General features: G+C 39.1%; 1 protein-coding gene across 3 annotated transcripts in view; it reads right to left on the reverse strand.

The window, feature by feature from the left end:
• Window positions 1-26268, reverse strand: part of micu2 (mitochondrial calcium uptake 2) — a 91645-nt gene that overhangs the window by 29244 nt on the left and 36133 nt on the right. For 2 of the 3 annotated variants that reach the window (XM_061241833.1, XM_061241831.1), the window contains exons 6-8: window positions 24985-25067; window positions 18559-18612; window positions 3560-3663 (exon numbers count right to left, since the gene is read on the reverse strand). In XM_061241833.1, coding sequence (XP_061097817.1) covers window positions 3560-3663; window positions 18559-18612; window positions 24985-25067 — 241 coding nt within the window. The remainder of the gene's footprint in view (window positions 1-3559; window positions 3664-18558; window positions 18613-24984; window positions 25068-26268) is intronic. The other variant, XM_061241832.1, reaches the window with a different exon arrangement.

The raw sequence follows: 26268 nt of genomic DNA on the forward strand, positions 1-26268 counted from the left end.
TGCATGTTAGTTCACAAGGTAAGTGACGCCATCGAGTTTCGAACCAGCTGGGAAAATAGTCAGATGTCTCTGGGACTCACTTTTTTCACATGCAAACAACAATAAACATTAAAATAACTAAAAACAGAGAAAAGCTTTGATTGCCAAAAGGCACAAAAGAATAAGTTATTCAAACAGGAGTTTGAAAAAATTAATGAAAGCTAAATCCATAGAAATATCGACCAAATAAAGCAGAAAACTTTTAGACTGCTACAGGGCTAACTTAGAATATATCACATTTTGTATCAGACCACAATTTTTAGGTGGTTAAACAATAAATAGTTCTGAATGTCTACTCTTGGTTTTAGCCTTGGGTTTTGTCTGAGAAGACTGCATTTGTGTTTGAAAAGCCAGCATGAAGACCAGAGGGCTGTCGTTGGGAGAAACGCAAGCCATTTTGAGAATTAGAAATCGATCAGAGCACAAGCATTGGGATAGCTTGAACAACAACTTTGAATGTCCTGAAAAATAAAGAAAACACTGGCATACTGAGCAACAGACATTAAACAGGTCGACCAAGCAGTAGTTGACAGAAACATTGTGAGCGCTGTGAAGAAAAACCCAAAAACATCAGTCAGTGACGTCTTCGAATGGTTGATTGTGAAGGTATCTCAATCAACCGTTCGAAAAAGGTGCTTATTGCTTTGAGAGCAATAATATAGAGGTTATACCACAAGATGCAAACCACTCATCAGTAGTAAGAATTACAATTTGCAAAGAAATACAGAGATGATCCACAAAAGTTATGGAACAACGTTTTATGGACTGATGAGACCAGGATTAACCTCTACCAAAGTGATGGAAAGGCCAAAGTATGGAGAAAGAAGGGATCAGCTCATGATCCAAAACATATAAACTAATTTCTGAAACACAGTGGAGAATGTGTCATGGCTTGGGCTTGCACTGCTGCTTCTGGAGTGGGCTAATCTTTATTGATGATGTAACTCATGATGATTGCAGCAGGATGAATTCATAAGTCCACAAAAGACTATCTGCCAACTTACGGAGAAATGTGTCCAAACTAATTGGGAGGAACTTGGAAGGATCATGCAGCAAGACACTGATCCAAAACACACTGACAATAAAACTAAGGACTTCATTCGGGAGAAAAAGTGGAAGATTTTAGACTGGCCAAGTCAATCACCAGACCTTAACACAATTGAGCATGCATTTCACCTCCTGAAAAGGAGATTGAAGGGAAAACCCCCCAAAATAAACAACTGAAAGAGGCTGCAGTAAAAGCCTGGAAAAGCATCACATTACATTACAATAATAGCATTTGGCTTGCAGTTATTGTAAGCTATAATATGATATGCTAAATATTAAGTGTTTAAAAGATGAGCACCAGGATCACAGTCAGAATTAATCACAGTCAATGGATAAAAGTAAATAGTTTAAATAAAATGGTTAAGTGCAATGAAGTTACAAACTACTACTAACAGGACAAAGATCTGCAAAAAACAAAACACATACCCCATAATTTCTGCATATGGTTTTTGTAATCAGATGCGTCAGTCATACTTGCATACTTTAAATGCAACTATTACTGAATTTTAGACAGAGTATCTTAGCTAACTATAGGCTAGCTACTAGCTAAATCCAAAAACGAGTAACTTCAGTTAAATAGCAAGCTAAATCGCTTGTGTGGAATGCAACTACGATAGCAGTGAGGAAATTATTTTTGTATCATGCAGTCGTCAGATGATAACTGTATGTGCTCTAGACGGCAATCTGCAATCAGGGACCCAGAACCGTTTCTTACAATTCTATCCAAAGGACACACCATTTATTCACAGTATCATGACAAAGCGAAAAAGAGGCCTCTGTGCCACTCATTAAAATTCCACCATGACGATTGTTACGTACCAGTGTTTTGGGATGTATAACGCTGTTGCTTTTTGGCTGTTTTGAGCTGGGTACTCCTGTGTTTTTTGTGTTTCCCTATACAGGTGGAGGGGAGCATGCATTCCGTTGCTGAGAGACACACTTGGACAAAGAGGATGCAGCATCTCGTCATGTTGGAGACCGGACCAGATGCAGCCGTTGCTAAGAATGCCGGCGGTCGTCGTGGACACATGCCAAGAAGAATGCAACTACATAGGAGCTGCACGCTGTCAAGAGCGTGTCTACATCAATTCACATGCAGCTGGAAGCTACGCCGCTTTGACCTCCGCTACCAACAAGTTGTCTGTGACTTTAAGAGACCGAACTTTGGAGAAGTTTCACCCCGTTGTAGAACAACTTAGACGGTGAGACTTTCGAATCACGGACCTTTAATTAAGAAGGATATTATTAGTATAGGACTCTGTTTAGCGTTGTAATTATTAAACATTCTCGGACTTCTTTATAACGCTGCGTACTGGTTACTTCTTTCTGAAGGGTTTGTGATAGTGAATGTTATGCCGTAATCAACTCTCTTTGTTATTGAAACATCGGTGAGTACCAGGTCGTAACAACGATATTTATCCCTGATTAATCTTGAACTGAACCAAACGAATTTCAGCCTCTGACACATGGTCATGCAGCTAAAACCTCCAGTGACACCAACAGGACTGGAAGTGACCTGGCTTCCTCCTCCTCCAGTTAAGACAACAGCAGTTTACAGCTTTCCAGCCATAAAAACTACCAGAAGGGAACAAATTCCCTGTGAGAAATTGAAGACTTCCTGACATCTTTTGTTTTAAATTAGCAATTGTTATTCGGTTTCTAAGTTCAGGTTCACTAATTTCACTTTAATTGCAATGAAAAAGGTTATTCATCACAGAAATGTAACTTTATTCAATTAATAATTTTTTAGCACATTTGTTTGCCTTTTGTTGCAAAACCCACGATTTCCATCTGTGCTTTTTTGCAGAAACCTCTAAGTCCATCTATTTGGACAAGGCATAGGAAACTGCTGCAAAATCACCAAGGATGCCACTGGAAACATAAACGATGAAAGCAGAATTTAAAATGGATGAAACAAGGAAATAACCATGAATGCACCAAAGCTATGATCCCTAGCCCCGAAAAGTGTCCAAATCTGCGACTTTTTAACCCTTATGTGCCCAGATTATGTTGAAAATTTACTCTACTCCATTCAACAAACAACACTGACAAGTAAGAGCATCACATCAGGTTCTGGCTTGAAACTGTATAAACCTTTCTATAAACACTTAATATCTCATTATATGATATGTGTACGTATATAAGCAGATAATCATAAGTGAATTGCATTCACAAGTTAAATCTTTTAATGAAAATGGAAATCTTGTAAGCTCATGGGGGGGGGGGGGGGGGGGGGGGGGGAGTTATTGTTTGTTATTTAAATATTTTGATATGTTCTGGTGTTCATGATGACATCTATCTTAACAGATGCTCCAGGACATGAATAATTTTCCATATTTCAAAAAATAAAGATATATTTGAAAATCCTAATCCTACATCAGTTTCACCCTTCTTCCAAAAAAGTTACCTAATGTCTACATCCTATGCAAAACCATTTAAATTGGAAATTGTCACCTTTAAATAGCTGTGTTACCTGCAAAACTCTTTGTACTGAAGCTTGTACTTTCCCATTTTTCCAAAGAAGAATGCTTGCAAGGTTGTGTTCACATCATCACTATCGTCATCTGAAAAACGCTTCTGAAAAAAAGGGAAACTAGAATAATTAATTTGTCTTGATAATGAAATCCATCCATCCATCCATTATCTTAACCCGCTTATCCTGAACAGGGTCGCAGGGGGGCTGGAGCCTATCCCAGCATACATTGGGCGAAAGGCAGGAATACACCCTCGACAGGTCGCCAGTCCATCACAGGGCACACACACCATTCACTCACACACTCATACCTATGGGCAATTTAGACTCTCCAATCAGCCTAACCTGCATGTCTTTGGACTGTGGGAGGAAACCGGAGTACCCGGAGGAAACCCACGCAAACACGGGGAGAACATGCAAACTCCGCACAGAGAGGCCCTGGCCGAAGGGGATTCGAACCCAGGACCTCCTTGCTGTGAGGCGGCAGTGCTACCCACTGCACCATCCGTGCCGCCTTGATAATGAAATGAACAAAGAAAATAAAATGCAGTAAATGAGACCACTTAAAGCTCTTAAGTGGTTTTCCAGGCTTAAGCCATTATAAACAAAAGTTAGTCAGGAAAATAGTAAAAACATTTCTAATTTTCATGACTGAGAATACATTTTCATAAACAAATCTAAAAATCAACAGTGCAAAATTTTAATAGCAAATGGCAGTAAATAAATACAGGATTGTAATACAATAAAAAAAATTAAACAATATAACAAAATAATTAACACATAAAATGCCAAATTACAACATAGCTACAGTGGGCTCCACAATTATTGGCATCCTTAATAAAAATTGAGAAAAGGCTGCATATAAGTTTTATTTATTTATTTAAAACAACCTGGATAATGATCTATATTTTATGTTAAAACATACGGGAAACTATATACTTTTATTCCAATACATTGAGAATGTTTAAATGTTTTCTATTTAGTAATCTAAATTTTTCTCAAATTATTGGCACCCCTAACAATTATTTTAAATTAAATCAAAGATACATTTCCATTACAATATTACTTTAATTTAGCTAATCTCAGCCTAAATAAACTATATTGTGTCATTCCATCACTTCCTGTTTCACTAAAAGTATAACAATTGGGTAACAAGCATGCAAAATCCCTTTGGGTACAAAAAATACATAAAAGGTTAAACATACCACTTAGCACTGTGAGGAAAATAATAGAAAGGCGTAAAACATATTGAATGGTTACAAATTTTCCAGGAAGAGGATGTAAGTGCATATTATCCCCATGGACACCAAGGAAGATGGTGAGGGAGGCCATAAGAAAGGCAGTGGTTGTGTCTTGGTGTCACCAAGTTTTTTTGTTTTTTTTAAATGGCACCTCCATACCAGCAAATCTGCACAACGTGGCAGGTATTTGCATGAAAACTTTTGAGTTGCTTAGCGCAGCCAAGGGTGTAACTTTAGTTGGAATATTGGAATACATAGCACCCAAGAACAACAACCACTTAACTGTCAATATAATTAAAAGAACAGCTGTGAAATTATCATTTCTGGTGAATTTTAAGGGGAACATAAAGCAGATTATTGATTGGCAATGCCGTGTTGTTTTAATGTTAATTGATTCAATTAGGCCAATTTGACTGCATGTTCAGCAGTGGGAATGATTAAAACGAGACCAGGCAAGCCTGGTTTAGCCGCACCCTAGCAAAGATGAGGAAAGGGGGAGTATGTGTGGCAGAAACTATATGGGTAGACCTATGCCTGCCAATGCAGAATTAATAATAAAGGCATAGAACATTATATGGGTGATGAAACAGCTCTCCCATGATACCAGAAGCGATATTTAATATAACTCCCGTTTTTCCCCATAGGCTACATTTACATCCTTCATTGAGATTTCCTTCTCAGTAGGTTACTTGTATTACAACAGAATGTTAGAAAATGTATTTTGTGGCATTAAGAGCATTGCATTTTGGTTTTGGTTGCCAGTTTCCACGGTTTTCACAGCAAATTTCATGGCTATTTTGACAGTCCAGTCGCAGTTGAAAAATTCAGTTGCGGGGTGTGTTTTTTTGGAATGGCTAGCAAACACACTGCTGCCATGAAACCATGTTGATTAGATAAATATACTGTATTATTATCAATTATTATTATTATTCAATATTCAATCACACAGTTGGTGTCAAACATTGAACTGCATAAAAATATTACATAGAGAGAAGGAAAGAATGAATAAAGTTGTTAAAGGAGGGAGAAAAAAATTAAATAAGAAAAATAAGAAAAAGTTGCAAGGAAGATATAGGCCTACGGAGCTGAGGGAGATTTTCTGGTGAGGACTGCGCTAACATTAACGTTAATGTTTGCTAGCTTGCTAGTTCATGCTATGTTGTGTGTGTGTATGTGTGTGTGTTTGTGTGGTCCTTCCAGAAAAGAACAAACTGGAAAGGAGATGAGAAAAGCTGGCAGAATTGCTTGGGTCCACAGTATGAAAATAAATTCTAAAATGCATCTCAAATTGACTATTATTTGTGAGTGTAGTTTCTTTTTAAGTACCAACATTCAAAATATTAGGAAATACTGAATACATGTTGCTGTTAAAATTAAAAATAGGATGGAAAATTAAGAAAAGATGAATTAACTTAATAGTTGTGTGTGCATGTGGATGTGCGGTCTCGTTCAGAAGCCACTCTCGCCTGTGCAGGGACTGTTGTAGTGTTAGCGGCTTTCCAGGCTAGCTCACAATGCTGCCATTTCTATACAAGTAACAAGACAGTTTCTGGTACTCAGCGGATATGAAAGTCTAGTGTATGTGGTTATCTTGTAGCACCACATTCTTGCGCTTGCTAGCTGATCATCACACCTTAACCTGAGGCTAATGTGGTCATGTTTGATAAGATTAGCTCTTAAAAATCAGTTATGCATGTACTCCGAGCAACCAATAGCAGCTTCGGCATGACCTACCCCCCACCCCCCCAATCGGCCAGATATTTTAGGTGGACAACCCCAGGGGCTCTCTTCTGCTTTTTACTTTTTTCTTTGTTTCACGCTGTCTTAAACTGTTTGACTTGGCAATAAATGTGACATTCCCTGTACTTTCTACCTTCAATGCAAGTTCATCTGCAGATTCCTCCATGGCTGCAGTATCTTTCTGGAGGCATCTCCACAGATGCATTTCCATGTGAGAGCAGTAGGAGGAGCTCAACCACATTCCACAGTTTTTGATTGGCTTTCTCCATTGTTTTATGGAAAGGGTCAGCCCTTTCCATAAAACATTTTGTCTGCAACATCTACTGACATCAGTTTCTATACAGTGGTTGGTTGCATTAACCATCATATCAGGCTTGATAAAGTGATCCATAACAGATGAGATAATACTATAAAGATCCCCACCCAGAAAAGGAATCATTGGTCTGTCCATTTGATATAGATTCAAGAAAGGTGCAACCTCTTTTTCCAATGACTGATCGGATCTCCTGGCAATATTAAAGGGTAACACTGTCATCTTAAAGGAAATTGCTTGTCTGTAACAAAAGCAATAAAAAACAAATCTCTTAAGGGATTAAAAAAGAAGTTGTCCTTAATTAAAAGTTCAAACAAGCTGCTAGACAAGGGCACTTATATGCAAATAGGATCTTACTAGGAAGTTCACATGAATAATAAAAAAAAGTATTTAACTCTCACACTAAACATACTGTAATGGATCACTTTGTGCTTTGCACAATCCCTTGCTATACATGTGCATGAGATGAGAGCAGGCTTTTGACACAGACTGTAGTCTTTTGAATATGAGAGCGCTGCATCTCATATTCTGCAAGCCATCGTTACAGGACTTATTTTGAGGAGACATTATTGTTTGAGTTAATTATCTAATTCTCTGGCTTTCTCATCCTTTGGTTTGAACATAATTTCCAGCAACAAGTTAGTAAAGTCATGTTTATCTTCTGATGTAAGTCTACATCTACTGGCTTACATATATGTTGATATGAACAAAGTTGTTAACAACAACTGGCGTTAGCTACATACTTACATACATACTTGTATACTTGACGTTGTATACTCTACTAGACGGCTAATATTATATTATTTCCAGAATCTAGTTGGCCTCTGGGTCCTCCTGTTTGGTTCCAGTCACCACAATTTCCTAAAATCCTGTGTGAAACACCAAATCCCGGTCAAAAGCTGAAATAAATTGAACTAAAATGCATTCTCGCTGAATTCAACCCTCAAAAGAACATTCAGGCCTACTGTTCACATCGTTGTATGTCACTCGATTTTGAGAGTGGTGTGCTGTCAGAATCTGTAAACTTGGAAAGTGTGCCAGGGAAGGGAATAAGTTGGGAAACGCTGCAGTAGAATAGGTGTTTTTTTTTTTTTGGTGCAGCCATCATGTAGCAGGTAAGTTGCAGTGTGATTGTAAATCCTGGAACATATGGAGGCTATTTCGCTCAAAAATTACAGTAAAGGTATGAATTACCTGTCTTCTACATTGAGGAAATGAGAAAGGAGGGGAGTCTGCAAACAGTGGATTGTTATGAAAAATGTGAGTGGCTAAATGCCATTTGCAGATGGTCTTTGTATGTTTCTTGACTTTATCCGAAATGTGAGAAGATGAGATCACCTCAAAACATCAGTCAGTGACATCACAAACAATCTCCACAGGGCAGGAGTGAAGGTATCTCAATCGACCGGTCAAAGAAAAGTTGGAGAGCAGCAATATAGAGGCTACACCACAAGATGCAAACCACTCATCAGTAGTAAGAATTGGAAGGCAAGATTACAAAAAAGTTTAGTGGACTGATGAAACCAAGATTAACCTCTACCAAAGTGACCAAAATAGAAAGAAGGGATGTGCTCATGCTCCAAAACAAACAAGCTCATCTGTGAAGCACGGTGGAGGAAATGTCATTGCTTGGGCTTGCATGGCTGCTTCTGGAGTGGGCTCACTAATCTTTATTGATGATGTAACTCATGATGGTAGCAGCAGGATGAATTCAGAAGTCTACAAAAATATTCTGTCTGCCAACTTATGGAGAAATGTGTCCAAACTAATTGGGAGGAAAACTTTGTCATGCAGCAAGACAATGACCCAAAACACACTGCCAACAGAACCAAGAACTTCATTAGGGAGAAAAAGTGGAAAATGTTAGACTGGCCAAGTCAATCACCCAATTGAGCATGCATTTCACCTCTTGAAGAGGAGATTGAAGGGAAAAACCCCCCAAATCAAACAACTGAAACTGGAAAAGCATCACAAAAGAAGAATGCAACAGTTGGTGGTGATGTCAATAGGTTGCAGGCTTAATGCAATTATGGCAAGCAAGGGATATGCTACCGAATATTAAGTGTTATTTACTTTCATTTACTTAAATAATCACTGTTCCAGTACTTTTGCTCACCTAAAAATTGGGTGGGGGGTCTGATAGCAAAGGTGCGATGTTCAAAGTAGTTTAACACATCTACGTGTAAATACCATGAAATAAAAGCTGAAATTCTGAACTCATCTTTTTATGTTGTGCTCGCCAAAGAATTGTCCTTGCTGTTCCAATATTGTTTGAGGTATTTAAATTAAAATCATATTTATCAATGCAATTATCTACAGTGGCAAGAAAATGTAAGTGAATCCTTTGGAATTACCTGCATTTATGAATAAATTTGTCATAAAATAAGGTCTGATCTTGATCAAAGTTCCAATTATGAGCATACAGTTTTAACTAAAAATACACATTATTGTATTTTTCTTGTCCATATTGAATACATAATTCAAACATTCAGTGTAGGTTGGAGAAAGTATGTGAACCCCTAGGAAAATGACTTCAGAAAAAGCGAAATGGAGTCTGGAGGCATCAAACCTGAGAGAGGCCATGTGAGATTTGGGCGAGACCTATCTTGATTAAAAAACACTCAAAAATTTTGAGTTTATTATTCACAAGAAGCATCTGCTGATTTGAACCATGTGTTGTCATGTCCTCCAAGGCAGGACACCAAGGAGGAAGCCAGTGCTTTTCAAAAAAACATCACTGCACGCCAAAATTTGCCAACCAGCACCTTCACAAACACTACTGGGAAAACGCTTTGTGGAATGTTGAATTGTTTTGGAAGAACATGCAGCACTATGTATGGGGTAAAAAGAGCCCATCTTATCTGTCCATCTTGTCTCGCTAAGTTAGCTGGTGCGTTTACTTTATTCTCAATGCTTCATGCTGCTGCCAAAAAGAGATATAGGTGGGGTCTCTCGCTAAACGCCAATCACGCAATCAGAGGCATCAACAAATCTGTCCATCAATCTAATTATCTATCTATACATACACAGATACATACATACAACTAGAGTTAACGTAACCTCACTCACTCACCACTAAGTTAGCTCATCATGTTCCGAACAGTGGAACTTTCACAATGAATGGTTTTTGTGTGTGTGAAGTCTAAGTCCTGTTTAAAAAAAAACTTGGTACAAGTCACATGCGTGATCCATTTCAGTATACAGTGACATGATAATAGTGCTCCAATGTCACATTATGGTAGCTGTTGCTAAAGAGAGACTATGAACCGGGCAGGCTGATACAGCGGTGGTCGGACCAAGGTGAGCTAACACAGTCTTCCTAACACATGGACCTTGTGCAGTCGCTTTCTCTAGAATTATTGGCCAAATTCACATCAAAGTGTTTTAGTATATGAGAGAGTAAAAAAAGAAACCATAATCATAAACCACATTCCTCAGGAGAAAAACTACCATTGAACAAACGTTAACTTCAGGTGGAAGCGGCGCTTCCCCATGTTCTAGTCAGAAGAGTCCACAGTCCAGATACTAACCTACTTAGCTTGATGATTTTATAGGGGAGTTCCGTCTTATATTCCGCGAACATTTCTATCTTGTCTTACCTTACTAGGGAACACAAATTATGTGGTATAGCTAAGGAGTGAGTGACCCAGGCTGACGAGCAAAAGTAAATTAATAAATAATTAGGACAGAACTGACAGCAAGGCTCGAGTCTGCTATATTAAGAAACTCAAGTTTTACATCAAAGCAGTTTTTCTTTTCAAAGTCTAATGAGTAGAAAGAAATATATAGTAATTTAGTAACTAAAGAAACAATTTAAATGTCATAAAAAGGAGACTGCACAGGCACTATAAAGATAAGTTCCATTAGCCCCTATAATGATTATGATCAATGTCTTTAACATGTCTTTAAGTTATTCAATCCATATAATTAATGTAGATGAGAGAACAAAGGGCTGGGTATTATAAAATAATTTTGTCATGTAGACTGCAGCCCGCACGTAGTTAGCTTCAGGCATTATTAGGTGATGATGTTACAAAATAAACTGCCAAGAAGACAGGGTAATTTACATATCTTTTGAAAGATAAAGTAGTGAATGTTCAAATCGAGTTGAATGTACGGCACCTTTTATGGCTTAGAATGGTACCACTTTTAGCAGAATTGAGAAAAACTGGTGGTCGGTGCTCGCAGGGCAATATCCGACTTATTTCACATTTTTTACACTAAAAAAATGGCGAAAGGAAAAAGAAAAAATATTTTCATCACAGACTGGGGGGTTATGCTATTTGGATAGTAGAAAATAAAAATATCAACATGGAATTATTCTCAGTTTTGTAATCGCCAGCCTACTGAGTTTTGTAATGGGTGTGCATGGTTTCGTGTGCTAGCTAGCATGCAGTTGAACAGCTAACGTAGTTTGTACAGTACAGTAATGTAGACTCACCATGTTCTGAACACCAAGTTGGCTCACAACATTTCGAACAGTGCAACTTTCATGATGATCAAATAAGAAATTACTTCCAGATCGATTCATTCAATTTGCAGTTGAACATTTCCAAATGTATTTTCATGTTTTTGAAGTGCAATACTACTATCCTTAGATCACTTGGGTAGTTGCCTGTCTTACATCACTTGCAGAAGACCCAGAGTAGACCATCTTTGAGTAAAGAGCTCAAATCATCCACATGGATTAGTTTTTTACAAGGAAAAAGCAAGTGCAAGAAAAAAGTGTCAGAATTAGTTTGCAGTTGCGCAATTTTGCACATAGACGAGTCACCTACATGCCATGTCTTACTGCTTTTAATTTATTGACTCACTATAGATATTTTATTATCTTGAAATAATATAACACCTACCAGTTACTATGACATATTTTTTCTTATAAACATTATATACAATTTAGCTATGTCTATAACAAGATTATCCAATGGAGGAGCTGAACTATGATTACAGATTACTTATTTGTGTTCATCTGTGCACCAAGCAGTTTATTAGGCTATGTGTTTATTAGGGTGTATTAGGGAGATTGTTGAATAAACATTTAAAGAGAAGTTATTTATATTTTGAATGTGACACATTCATTGCAGACTAGTTAGATTACACATGTCACGCAAGTTATGACTTTGAACGTGTGCCATTTCCACTGCAAAGATGGCACATAAGTAAAATCAGAGACGTTATAAAACTAACCTAGTTCATTTAGATAAGATTTAGATTTAGATAAGATTTTTAAAGATTTTTTTTGAAACGGGATCTCCATATTTACATTGAGAATTATAACAACTGCTGATGTTGCCTTTTGTTTGCCCTATAAAGCACTTGATTGCTGATGCCAGGTCTAAGTTTCCAACAATTATCATGGCTGTATTTACATGAATACAAGAACTCAAGCTAGATTTCAGACATGCATGGGGTTTTAGGTTAATTTCACTAAAATCACACAATAATTTGTATTCCACTCATTTCATGACATGTCTGAGAATAGCAATGTTGACAATGTTACAGAGCTACATATGCATAACAATAGCAAGCTAGATAACCGAGCATTACAGCTCCTGGAAGCTTGCTATCGTGCATGGTTGTTGTGCTGCTGTGATCTGGGTGTGATCTGTGATTATTGGGTTTGTGCTTAAAGAATTTCCCACACTTGGATGCTCAAATTTTTTAGATGAACTCCCTCCCGCACTAATCGTTGCAGCCCTTTAGTGTGTGTGTGTAAAGTCAAATTCCTTCTGTTTTCATAAAAACTATGAGTCAATTCCACGATCCGTTTGAGCATACAGTGACATGGTAATGGTGCTCCGCTGTGACTGTGGTGGGGAAGCCGTTGCTAACGAGAGAATACAAACCAGACAGGCTTTTACAGCTCAGCCAAAAGTGTTCCTTGTAAAATTGTTCACGCATGTACACACACATATTTTTATATAGGGTATCAGTTTTTAATGTTAAGGTTAATCAGCTGAAGATTAGCCTGCATAACAGAGTGCAACCTATATGCAACCATTTAAAAATATGCTAAATATGCACTCTGTACCTAGTTATGTAGGATAACTAGATACTACATTAATGGCATTTGGTAGACACTCTTATCCAGAGCAACGTACAGTTGATTAGACTAAGCAGGAGACAATCCTGTCCTGGAGCATTGCAGGGCCTTGCTCAAGGGCCCAATGGCTGTGCGGATCTTATTGTGGCTACACCAGGGATCGAACCCCCTATCTTGCATGTCCCAGTCATGTCCCTTAACCACTACGTTACAGGCCACCCCTAGTAAAGAGAACAAGTCTGATGTCACCCTGCTAGCGCATTAGGGGACATGTATCGACTACCCAGGGGACATGTACCAACCACAAATAACGTCTTTCTTTTTCTCTATTTTGCTAAAAGTGGAGCTACAATAAGCCATAAAAGGTGCCGCGCACTCAACATTCAAGTGACTCTAAAAAATCTCTTGGATAGCAATATATCTAGCAATACATCTAACAAGACTTACAGTAGACCAGATTCTTGTCAGTGTTTCATTGGTGCCAGTTACTAATAAGGCTTACATTTCTGTATGTTTATTTGGATTGCTTACTATTTTTATTTTATTTTTTATTAATAATGGGAGGGGCCTCCACTGTTTGCATGTTAAGTTTACACAAATTCATTCTTGCAGTGTATGTAAAAATATAAAGAAAAAGCCAGTCAATTGTAATAAAATGTTTATTGGGCAAATTCTACCATGGGCCAATGTGTGCATCATTCAGCCTTTTATTTTCATTTATTCAGTCCCTAATGGCTTTCCAATCAGAGAATATAATATTGGGGAACCTACTGTCCACAGCGTCCCTAATGGTGACTTAAGTTAACACTTTTTACCCCTGGAGCCATCAAAATTCACTCTCCCACACCAACTGTAGAAAGTGTGTTTTTCTACCAATGTCCAGAACAGAAGTAGTGCAAATCTATCTGGTCGAACATAGCTGCACCATTGAAGACAGATTTGTATTTTAAGTGAGAAGTATTTTGCCTTTCATTGGAGACTGCTGTATTTGCCTCTTCAAGCTGTGCTTCTTATTTCCCAATCAATATTGATTGATTGAAACTTCTATCTTAACAGGGAAAACACTGTGACATGCCCAAACAATAATACACTTTTAAACATGTTTTTAGAAAACTGGCTATAAACAAAAGGGGGTGACTAATCACGACACGATCAAAACTATGCAAAACGTAACAAACTACTTCAGAAATCTGGGGATGCGGTACTTTTCATGACAAGCTATATGTAGAATGTTGGAAGATGCAACGTTCATTGATTGACTGAGACAAAACCATTTGGAGGGGAGGGGGAGAGCGGAGTACTTTTAAATGGATTTGGTGTTTTTTTGTATACTATACATTTCACTCTTTATATTTGATGGAATTTCAATAATAAAACACAATTAACACCAGCCAAAAAAAGGGCACTTTTAGAGGGCAAAAGGATAAGGGCTCAAGCCCTCCTTGGGCCCAATCTGTGCACATGCCTGACCACACTACACATTAGCATAATTTTCCCACAATGCATTTTAATGTACTGTATATTACTGGATAAAGAAGTACAGTTTGCTGCAGTAGCCTATATCAGTTAGTTAGCTATTGCCCAAATAGCTGACAGAAATTACACGTTTGTTACAATGCATGTTATAAGATGTGCCCAGGTGACTTGTAAAAGCGACATTGGATACACAAACAGGTTAGCACAAAATCTTGGTCAAAAGTTTACATACACTTGTAAAGAACATGTATATCATGGCAGTCTTGAGTTTCCAATGAGCTCTTTTTTTCTGTGATGGAACGACTGGAACACACACATCTTTGTCACAAAAAATATTAATGCATTTTGCTTTTATAAATTTATTATAGGTCTTCTGGATATCTGCTGGGTCAAAAATATACAGACAACAAATCGAATTATCAATTTTGATGAGGTAAAAAGTTTGCTTTGCTTTGTTTCATTTGCTTTGTGGCACGGCCTCAATTTCTTGTGAGTCATTTTATTGACTACAGCTGGTGACTTCACTGAGCCCATTTAAATAGGGCTCATTTGATACACTCATTAGTCTCAGCCACAAACGCAACAATGGGAAAGTCTAAGGAGCTCAGCATGGATCTGAAAAAGCGAATCATTGACTTGAACAAGTCAAGAGAGTCACTTGGAGCCATTTCAAAGCAGCTACAGGTCCCAAGATCGACTGTGCAAACAATTGTTTGTAAGTATAAAGTGCATAGCATAGTTGTGTCACTGCCACGATCAGGAAGAAAATGCAAGCTATCACCTGCTGCTGAGAGAAAATTGATCAGGATGATTAAGAGTCAACTAAGAACCACCAAAAAGCAAATCTGCGATGAATTAGAAGCTGATCGAACACAGGTGTCAGTTTCCACAATCAAGCGTGATTTATATCACCATGGGCTGAGAGGCTGCCATGCAAGAAGGAAGCCCTTGCTTCAGAAGTGGCACCTTAAGGCTTGACTGAAGTTTGCTGCTGATCACATGGACAAAGAAAAGGCCTCTGTGGTGAGATTCTGTGGTGAGATTAAACAGAAATTGAGCTATTTGGCCACAATGACCCGAAATACGTTTGGAGGAGACAAAGTGTGGCCTTTAACCCCAAGAAGTAGTATTATGTCTTGATGTTGGTAGTATTATGCTCTGGGCCTGTTTTGCTGCCAGTGGAACTGGTGCTTTACAGAAAAAATGGAATAATGAAGAAGGAGGATTACCTCCAAATTCTTCAGGAAAACCTAAAATCATCAGCCTGAAGGTTGGGTCTTGGATGCAGTTGGGTGTTCCAACAGGACAATGACCCCCAAGCACACATCAAAAGTGTTAAGAAATTAAATTAAAGGTACAATAGGTAATTTCGGACTCCTAACGGTCAAGAGAGAAATCCAGCAACAAACACCGTCAAACCACAATACTGTTTTGGAACTAGCTGGCTATATAACTAAGATATGAGAGTGTACCTCAAATGGTGCAACTGCAACTTGCATAGTTTGTGGTACACTATCATATCTTAGACAAATAAAGGTTTAGCTAAACATGCATGATTGAACATGTAAAGAGATAAAAGGAACGTGTAAGCTTCCCAAATTGCACTCCAGACAAGCTATCACTGAAACTCTGTATACTATTGCTTATTATCCAAGCAAAGAATACATATCTAGTTATAAAACAATACTAGTTTACTATTGGTAGCAGCAAGCTAATTAGCTATTAGTTAGCTTGCTGAATTTACAAATATCCACCAAAGACACAACGCGTGTGCAACAATGGTCGCAACGCTCGCTACTATCTTCATATTGCCTCAGGTGGATATTTGTAAATTCATGAAGCTAACTATGGCTAATTAGCTTGTTGCTACCAATAGCAAACTAGTATTGTTTTATAACTAGACATGTAGTCTTATAAGCAATAGTATACAGAGTTTCAGCTTGTCTGGAGTGCAATTTGGGAAGCTACACACAATCTGAATAAGCCCCCACGCCATTGGCTGTGGCAATTAACATCAATGAGCTTGAATCGTTGTACAGCTGTACACTGTCTTGATACTGTGTGACGGCCCGACAAATGTACACTGGAAATTTAAGGACTATAAATACAGGCAAAGGGTGAGTCAACATGTCAGTGAGCCTTTTTTAATGAAAAGAAGGGATTTACAATGGTTTTATAGGAATATTTAACACAAAGATCTTACCTACTGTACATTTAAGGTTTTAGAATGGCCTTCCCAAAGTCCTGACTTAAACCACATTGAGAACATGTGGACTGTGCTGAAGAAACAAGTCATGCCAGAAAGCCAACAAATTTAGTTGAACTGCACCAATTCTGTCAAGAGGAGTGGTCAAAGATTCAACCAGAAGCCTGCCAGAAGCTTGTGGATGGCTACCAAAAGCGCCTAATTGAGGTGAAAATGGCCAAGGGACATTTAACCAAATATTAGCATTGCTGTATGTATATTTCTGACCCAGCAGATTTGGTCACATTTTCAGAAGACCCATAATAAATTCATAAAAGAACCAAAATGAATGTTTTTGGTGACAATGAAGTACGTGCTCCAATCATTCCATCGCAGAAAAATATGAGTAGTAGAAATTATTGGAAACCCAAGAATGACATGACATACAAGTGTATGTAAACTTTTTACCACAACTGTACATTGCTCCTTTTTTAATCCCATTTTTTGTGCTTTTCGGCATAGTAAACCTATTTTATTAAAGCACTTCGAGCATGTGGTTGCTATACAATGTTCTATACAACACTCTTTCTTTTCCCCAATGCATGAGATTGAAAGTAAATTAACATATTTGTTCATCACTTTAGGAGGCCTATTAATTCAAACATTTGATTAGCCCCAAAATAGATGAGCATTATCCTTTACCGTTCCATAATTAAAATTGAAACATTTGTTTCAATTCATACATGGTGCAAAAATCATTGCTTTGTAACAGTATGATGTAAAACCGTCATCTCCTGGGTCTACGCGTTATGGTGGAAATAGCAAGTTTACAATATGCAGCTGAACGATCTGAGATCACATTTGGCCAGATCCCAGCAGTACTCATTTCTGATAAAAGCACTTTAGATGTAAATATACAGTCTATCCTTGAATAGGTCTGTGTATATGTGAGATAATATATATAAATAAATATATAAAAGTATATTCTTTCTAGGATGAATTGGAGAATGTTAAACTTAAGTCAGCTACAAAGCACTGTTGTGCAACAGAAAACTCAAAATGTCCACATTATCTGTTAACCAAGCTATCTGTGGGCTACCGGAAAAACTGCAAGCTATTCGAAAAGAGAAGCATTGTGTTGTAATTGAGGTGTTCAAATGATTTTTTTTACTCCATGGTTGTAAGAATTGCTTTCTTTCTTCCACTGTGCATGGCCAAGTTTGGGCTTAACAGAATTGCTTCATGACTCTGATCCTCTTTATGTGAGTCAATCGTTATTCACCAGTTACCCAGTTTGGAGGAAAAAATTGCACGTCTCCCTTGCCCCCAGACCATATGAGCCTGCTAATCACTGCAATCCCTGAAGCAAGAGTTTTCCCTGCCATCTTATTACAGCTGTATGTATGCAGGGCCAGAAACTATGGTAGACATACTGCGTAAGCCTTCTCACACGTGCGTTTCAACAATATTGGTCAGTCAGGAGACAGTCAAGAGACAAACACGAATCTAGGCCAGCCTCCAGGGTCCAGCAAAAAATCTGTCGGATTTACATAACCTTACACAAGAATTGGGTTCTATGATCACATACACTCTCACTAACAAGGCATTTCTGTCTGCAGAACTGCTGCTCACTGTATTTTATTTTGTTTATAGCACCATTGCAAACTCTAGAGACTAGCGTGTGTTATAAACCCAGGAGATCAGCAATTTCTGAGATACTCAAACCATCCTGCCACCAACAATCATTCCACGGTCGCTTAGATCACATTCTTTCCCCATTTTGATGGTTGATGTGAACATTAACTGAAGCTCCTGACCCGTATCTACATGATTGTCTGCATTGCACTGCTGCCACACAATTGGCTGATTAGATAATTGCATGAATAAGTAGGTGTCAAAGTAAAAATGTTTCTAATAAAGTGCTCGGTGAGTGTAGAACAGGATGTCAACAAGTATTGTTGCTGAAGAAAATTACAAATGGAAGTTCAGGTGATTACTTACATGAGCACTTTCCTTCTGAACCTTTTCTTTTCTCTTCCCAATGATGTTTTTCAGCTTCAGGGAAAAGGAATTAATTTTAATTAATTTTAAAAACACTTTTACAAACCAAATAGTCTTCTGAATTAAAAAGCACAATGATAAAATAATGCAAAAGTCGAAGTGGGTAATGATCCAATGAAGGCTCCGATATAATTAATTCATGGATGATTACCATACTCATTACATACCTCTTTGTCATCTTAATTATCCAATGGAAGGCCAGCAATAGCAAAAATAATAATTAAAATAGATCAAATATCAAGGTTAACCAACATGTAATTCATGGTTAAACAGTACATTTTCTTTAACTTGGAATATGTTTAACCAAAAACATAATTAATGATTGAAAAAGAAGTAAATACTGTATATTACTTTATCAATAAATATAGCATCACTCAGTACTTTTCTCACTAATACATGAATGGACAAATGTTATGATGTTGAATTCTTAATTTCATCCCGGATATAATGACAGCAAATAATGAAAATTAGATTTTCATAAAAAATAACTAGTTGACCTTTCTAAATAGTTCCAAATCAGGTTTTCTTTGTTGTGCACTCATTCCTGACCAACTCATTCTAAAAAGGATATCCACTTGTTACCACATCAGCAAGCTGATATTTGTGTTTTCAAAATGATAAATGCAATGACCTGAAATGGGTGGCAGGCCAATAAGCTCGCAAACCACTTCAATGGAACTCTACATTTACGGTAATTGAAATTTAAGTAGAGTAGAGCTTTTCAGTAGAGCTTATTTGGATTAAATGCTTAAATTATGTGCGTAGGCATTTATAAAATCACTGTCAGTGTAGCAGTTTTCAAAATATGGGGCAAAACTTCTCAAAACAAAAGTGTTTTGCTTGAATCTCCAGAAGGTAACAGGAGCTCAAATTCCACCCTTGAACACAGAGACTGGTTTATGGGCGGCCACACATCCAGGCAATCACATGACACTAACTTTAGCATACAGATATCATGGAACCTACCTTGGCTACCTTGAATGATATGATGACAGCTCTGACTTCACCGAGTTACAGCACGGCTCCACTGCAGCCATCATTTTGACATTCAACCTGCTCCATCGCAGCCATTGCCATCATCGATAAATCTGATAGCCTACTGTTGTGTTTTGCTAGCTTACTTTACATTGGATGTCGATAGCTATGTTTTCGCTCATTAGATTAAGCAACAATGCTCTGGTTCAGTTGTAACCAGCTATAATTCCATTCACATTATAAAGTGGGAGGCTATTCACATCGTCTATGTCATCAGTCTTTAATTTAGCTAGCTAGCTAACCCCGGTCTAGCCTGGGGCTAGCTAGCTAGCTAAATTAAAGACTGTGATGACGTAGCCGCCTTGAATAGCCTCCCACTTTATAATTTGAATGGGGTTAAATGAGAAAAAACAAGCTACATTTCTCATTAAAATCAATTCACTATATGGGAATGAACAACCATCAAGAAATGAACTGGAATTTACAGAGGAAGAATTCCGTGAGTGAGGTCCAGGAGAGCAACTAAGCAATCTAGCTAACAAGCTGTATCAAAATCTTGGCCGTGAATCCTCCTATTGCTGCAGAAGAAGTTGGTAAGTACTGCCGGATGTAGCAAGGGTTCGATCAAAGTCAGTGCTTGAAGTGGGCCGGTACTCACCGGTACGCAGTACCGGAAGTTCTACATTTTACTCTGCGGAGTACCAGCACACTCACACTGTGCTCTGATCACTGATCGGAATCCTCGTTGCTTCAAACGGGAACCGGCAAGTCTTCTGCAGCTATGCTCAGTGAGCATTACGTCTTCTTCGCGGGGCTTTCTGGTGCCGCCACAGCACCCGACCGCGATGCTGCCCCCGTGTCCGTGTTCACAGATGGTATTGCACCCCCAATACTTATTTTTACAGCAAAGACGTCTGACTGCAGCACAGAGCTCAACTCAACTCAAACTTTATTTATAAAGCACATTTAAAACAACTGTAATTGACCAAAGTTCTGTACAAGTATAGTGTGAAAAATCGTTTAGCAAAAAAAAAAAAAAAAACTAGGTGTCCCTTATTTCCATTTCAGGGAGTTGGCAACCCTAGTAATGACGTTTCGCTATGAATCGTCATGTACTACGTCTACAACAGCCTTTTGTTGGGAGCCCCTAAACTTCATTACCCAGGGTGCACTCGGTGCGCGCGGTAAGGTGTGTGCGGTAAGGTGCACGCGGAGTAAAATTTCTCTCATAACTTCTCCGCGGTCCAGTAAATTTTGCCGCCATTATGTTAGCTTGGTTACAGAAGGGCAAGAGAGCACGTTCCGAGTGCGAAACAACAGAGCAAAGACACGACAGTGTGTCAAATCCTCCCCAGCCAGAGCCAGTATTAAATGAAGGTCGGGAGCTGCTTCAACAAGGTAACGTTGCACCTACCGCAGCCAATACCGACGTTATCAACAACAACGTGAGTCAAGATGAACGGCCCGACTGTTGGTCAAAGGAGCAAATGCTTTATTTTTGCGCTCAGAATGACTGGCTCATTGTCAAAGACAAAAAGCTTGGGTGCAAAGTATGTAGTAAAGTTACATCGCTGGCTGCTCATAAAGAGCATGGATTGAGGCTGTCAACTGAGTGGAGTGAATGTTCAATTTCCTCCTTTGGCACTGATAAGGCTAGACAACAACATTCATTGCGTAAGAAAATAAAGGAACACAAAGATTCCAAATCCCACATAAAAGCACCAGAGATTGAAAAGATGGCCACACGTAATGAAATTCACAAGAGGATTCAAGAAATGCACAGGGCTGAACATGATACAACCTGCAAAGTGTTCCGAACAGCCTATAAAATTGGTAAACATGGGAGACCATTTACAGACATGCCAATTGATGTGAGCTTGCAAGAGTTAAATGGAGTTAACATGGGCCGTGTTTTGCACTCAAACAAGACATGTGCTGACATCATCGACCATATTGCAACTGAAATGAAGAAAAGAATGGTCGACGACATCATCACAAACCGACGGAAATTATGTGTGTTGATTGATGAATCCACCACAATCAGTGGCAAGACTGTGCTGGTGGTCTGTTTGCGGGTAGCTTTTGCTGACGCAGAGCCAGACACTGTAGTTTTTGAACTCCTGGAATTGGATGGGACCACAGCAAATTATATCACAAAGACATTGCTGGCATGCCTGGACAAATATAGTTTTGATGAACACTTATTAGGTGAGTGTTTTGTGTCATTTGCATGTGATGGAGCATCAGTTATGCTTGGCAGAAAAGCAGGGGTTGCTACACAGCTTTGTGCTAAATTCCCGGACCTGTTTGTATGGCACTGTTCTAATCACCGTCTAGAATTGGCAGTTGGGGATGTTGTCAAAGAGGTCAGTGGACTTAACCATTTTCAGATTTTCTTTGATAAGCTGTATACATTATATCATGCATCTCCAAAAAATCAGAGACAATTGGCTCAGTGCGCACAGGATGTTGGGCAGCGTCTACTTGTCATAGGACGTGTTTTGTCAATCCGTTGGGTGGCTTCGAGTGAGAGGACTGTCAGAGCAGTCTGGGAGAGCTACAAAGTGCTTCAGGTGCACTTTTCTAGTGCTGCCAATGATGTTAGCAGGGATTCAAGAGAGAAAGCAAAGTACAAGGGACTCCATGATGTTCTCACATCTGTGCCTTTTGTTTGTAATCTTGGAGTTATGTATGATGCCCTCACAGAACTGAGTGATCTGTCAAGGTTGCTCCAAAAGAGAGACATGGCGCTTCCTGACGCGGACAAGCTGCTGGCTCGACAGATTCGTGTCTTTGAGTCCATGGTTTCAACACCTGGCCCCTACACAGCATCTGCCCTCCAAGCTCAAACTGAGAAATCATTCAAGAACGTAGCCCTACGTGATAATGAAAAGATAGTGAAAATCAATGCAGGACAGTTCTTCCGGAGCATTGCAGAAAATCTGAAATGCAGGATGGCTCCAACAACTAGCTCTCATGTCAGCACACAAGCAAGCTGCTCAAATAGAGGTGGTGACCAACTGATGACAGACATGAAGGTCCTTCAACCAGACAGTTGGCCTGAGGGACAGTTGGACATACTCCATGGTGATGCAGCGGTGCTTTGTTTGTGACACACTAAAAGTAGATAAAAGGGAAAGTATCCAGGGATTCCGGGAATACAAGGAGCTAAGGGCATCCCGGACACCAGCAACCCTGGAGCCTCTACTTAAAGCTGTCCACACCATTGCGGTCTCCACCAGTGAATGTGAACGAGCCTTCAGCAGCATGAACAACATTCTTACCGCCAAAAGGAACTCCCTTGCTATAAGCCGACTGTCCAACCTTGTTTTTCTGAAATGCAATGGACCACCATTAGAGCAGTTCAGTCCGCAGAGATATGTAAGGTCTTGGCTGACAAAGGGAAGAAGCTCTGCAAGCGAAACAGCATGCAAAGCCCCTGACCGCTCAAGCACATCTGAGCCCAAGACCTGTTGGAGCCTTTTCTAAGTACGTTGACATCTTTTACCTATTTAGTGCATGCAGAATAGTAAAATCTAGGCTAATAATTTAACATTGCTGACAATTTTAGGCTACTTACCTCTCCTGTCTTTGGCAGTGAGTATTTGGTCAACCTTGCTAATGTGTATCATTATTTCACAATAGATGACAAGAGCTGTTGAATTAATTCACCATTTCCAATGTGATATCCTCTCTGAATTCATCACCACATTCATAGCTAACTACCCTCTCATTTTCTGCCTCTATCTCTCTCTTTCTCTTTCTGGCTCAATCTCTCTCTGTATCTTTCCGCCTCGATCTCTCTCTGTCTCTTTCTGCCTCTGCCTGGCAAAAGGAAGAAGATCTACAGATGCATCAGTTCATCAATTCTTCAGTTCATCCCCAGGGCATACTGGTGCCATTTCTTTAAGTATGTGAACATCTTATTCCTTATCAATAAATGTTTGTCCTCCCAAAAATGTTTAGTGCTTTCAGAATTTTTGCTACCATCAAATATATATAATGTAATTTCTGTACTTAAACAAACAAATTAAAACTAGACATCCACATGAATCATTTAAATATGCTTATTAAAAGTATTGCTTTACCTGAAAAAATAAAATACATTACCTATGTATTTCTGATTTTAAAACTTTTGCCTGCTAAAAATCACTTGACTGAATTCATTGCCACCTGCATAACTAACTGCCCTCTCATTTTCTTTCTGTTTATCTCCCTCTTCTACCTGTGTCTGTGTTGTGTTTGTCCATAGTGAACATCGAGTGCCCCACCCAGCTACGCAGAGCTCTCCATTACAGGCCTGTTGACCTTTCGTCATACACCGAAGCTGCCTTGAGCATTTCAAAATTTTAAATGCGTGTCACTTTTCAAAATAAACACACAGTATATTGTGAACAAAAGCAATACCTCATAGTATCATTTATTCACTGAAAACTTCAAATGTAATACTTAAGGGTTTGCTGATACCGGCCGATACACTTTCCAACACGTGAATAAGGAGTACTGGCACTTATTTTTTTCCACTTCAAGCACTGATCAAAGTTATTATTGGCATTGATGCAAACTCAATGTTCGGTTGTCCATGTTCCTCTGCTGTCTGTCTCTCTCGCAATTCTTTCTCTATAAATCCCAGCTGAAAACTGTAAGGTTGTATTTCTTCATCAAAATCGAATAACTCATCCTCTAACTCAGGAAGTCAGAGCTGTCGTTCACATCAGGATAGCCAAGGTAGGTTCTGTGATATTTGTATGCTAATAGTACCGTATTTTCTGGGTGTGTCATGTGATTTCCTGGATGGGTGGCCATCCATAAACCAGTCTGGAGTCCAGGGTGGAGTTTAGCGGCCGTTACCTTCTGGGAAACAAAGGCTGGAGATTCAAGCCAAACACATCCACGTTTGCCCCATATTTATTTTATTTTTTTAAATACATTTATTTCCGATTTTTTTCCATTTTCCCTCAATTTAGTAGCCAATTGTAGCCCCCTCTCTATTCCAAGTCGAGTTAGCGTTAGATACACTGTCCACACCCCGCCCCCTGGTGCTAATTCCGAGGCGCACCGGTGTGCATGCACACAGCAATCCCTACTAGTCCCTGCTGAGTCCCTCCCATGGAGCAACGAGCCAATTATGCCACTCCATGAGAGCCGGCCAAACTCAGATTTTTGACAGGACCGGGAATCGAACCCCTGGTCCTCGGTGTACAACTGTAATGAACTGATGCCTGCATCAAGGTCGGTTACTTTAGCTGTGCGCCACCGCACACATATAATTTCAGCATTTAATCCAAATAAAATGAACAGAAACAGATTAAAAACCAACATAATCTTGAACTGAATTTCGACTTGCATGTGCACCGAAAGTGAAACCGCATATGCAAAGGAAGTGCATACCTTCAAAAATTCCTTTCTCTCCACATGTTCGTTCCCGTCAACATCAAGCATTTTGAAAGCAATTTGAAATCCTGTGTGCGGCTCTAAAAAAAAAAAAAAAAAAAAAAAAACATAAACAATCAGAGAGGGAAAGTGCAGTAACTTCAAACAAAGACAGATTATTATGCAGATATGATATTGAAGTCAAATATAAAAGCAGTCTCATTATTTGTTTGGTGCTACCATATACAGTGCTGTAAAAGTATACCCTTCCTTATTTTCTCTATTACTACATATATCTATACATACACTCACCAAGAAATTTATTAGGAACATTTTTACTTTATTACACCTAGTTATTAATGTGATCTAATCAGCCAAATGACAAACACATTACATGTGGTATGCAGAAGAGCATCTCTGAACACACAACACATCATAACTCTTTAGTGGATAGGCTACAGCAGTGGAAGTAAAAAAAAAGTGTAATTAATACCTAATAAAGTCCATGGTGAGTGTGTATATCTCTCTATACACCATGTTCTGTTATCTCTTCCCATGGCTTTTCTTACCACTCTTATGCTGATGACACTCCTTCCCTCCCAATACCCAGGTCACCACACAGATCTCTGCTTGCTTGGCTGATATCTCTCCATGGATGCCTTCCCACCACCTGAAGCTTAACCTTGGCAAGACTGAGCTTCTTTACATCCCTGCTAAGTCCTCTCTGACAATAGACCTCTCACTGATCGTCGAGGACTTTGTAGTATCCTCCTCCCATTCAGCCAAGAAACTTGGGGTGACCCTTGACAGCCATCTCACACTCACTCCACATATATCCTCTACTGCCAGAACCTGCAAGAAAGCCACACAGCACCTAGTCCAGGTGGATTACTGCAACTCCCTCCTGGCTGGCCTCCCAGCTTGTGCCATAAGGCCCCTCCAGCTGGTCCAGAATGCTGCAGCCCACCTCACCACCAGTCAGCTCATGTCAGCTCATGTTACCCCACTCCTCATTGGCCTCCACTGGCTGCCTATTGCTGCATGCATCCGCTTCAAGGCACTTGTGTTGGCATTCCAGGCTGCTGGAACTTGAATTGCCCCCTACACCCCAGCAAGACCACTCCAATCTGCCAGCTCTGGTCTCTGTAGCTGTTGGTTCACTTGGCCTATGGCTTATTGTATGCCATTCCTTCATCCGTGTTAATTTGTTAAAACATGCAAATTAAAACTAGTGCCAAACTGATCATAGCTTTCTACTATGCAGTATCAATATAAAAATAAAGCAATACATTATCATTAGGC

This window comes from Conger conger, chromosome 5 (genome assembly GCF_963514075.1).
Source record: "Conger conger chromosome 5, fConCon1.1, whole genome shotgun sequence".
Classification (NCBI taxonomy): domain Eukaryota; kingdom Metazoa; phylum Chordata; class Actinopteri; order Anguilliformes; family Congridae; genus Conger; species Conger conger.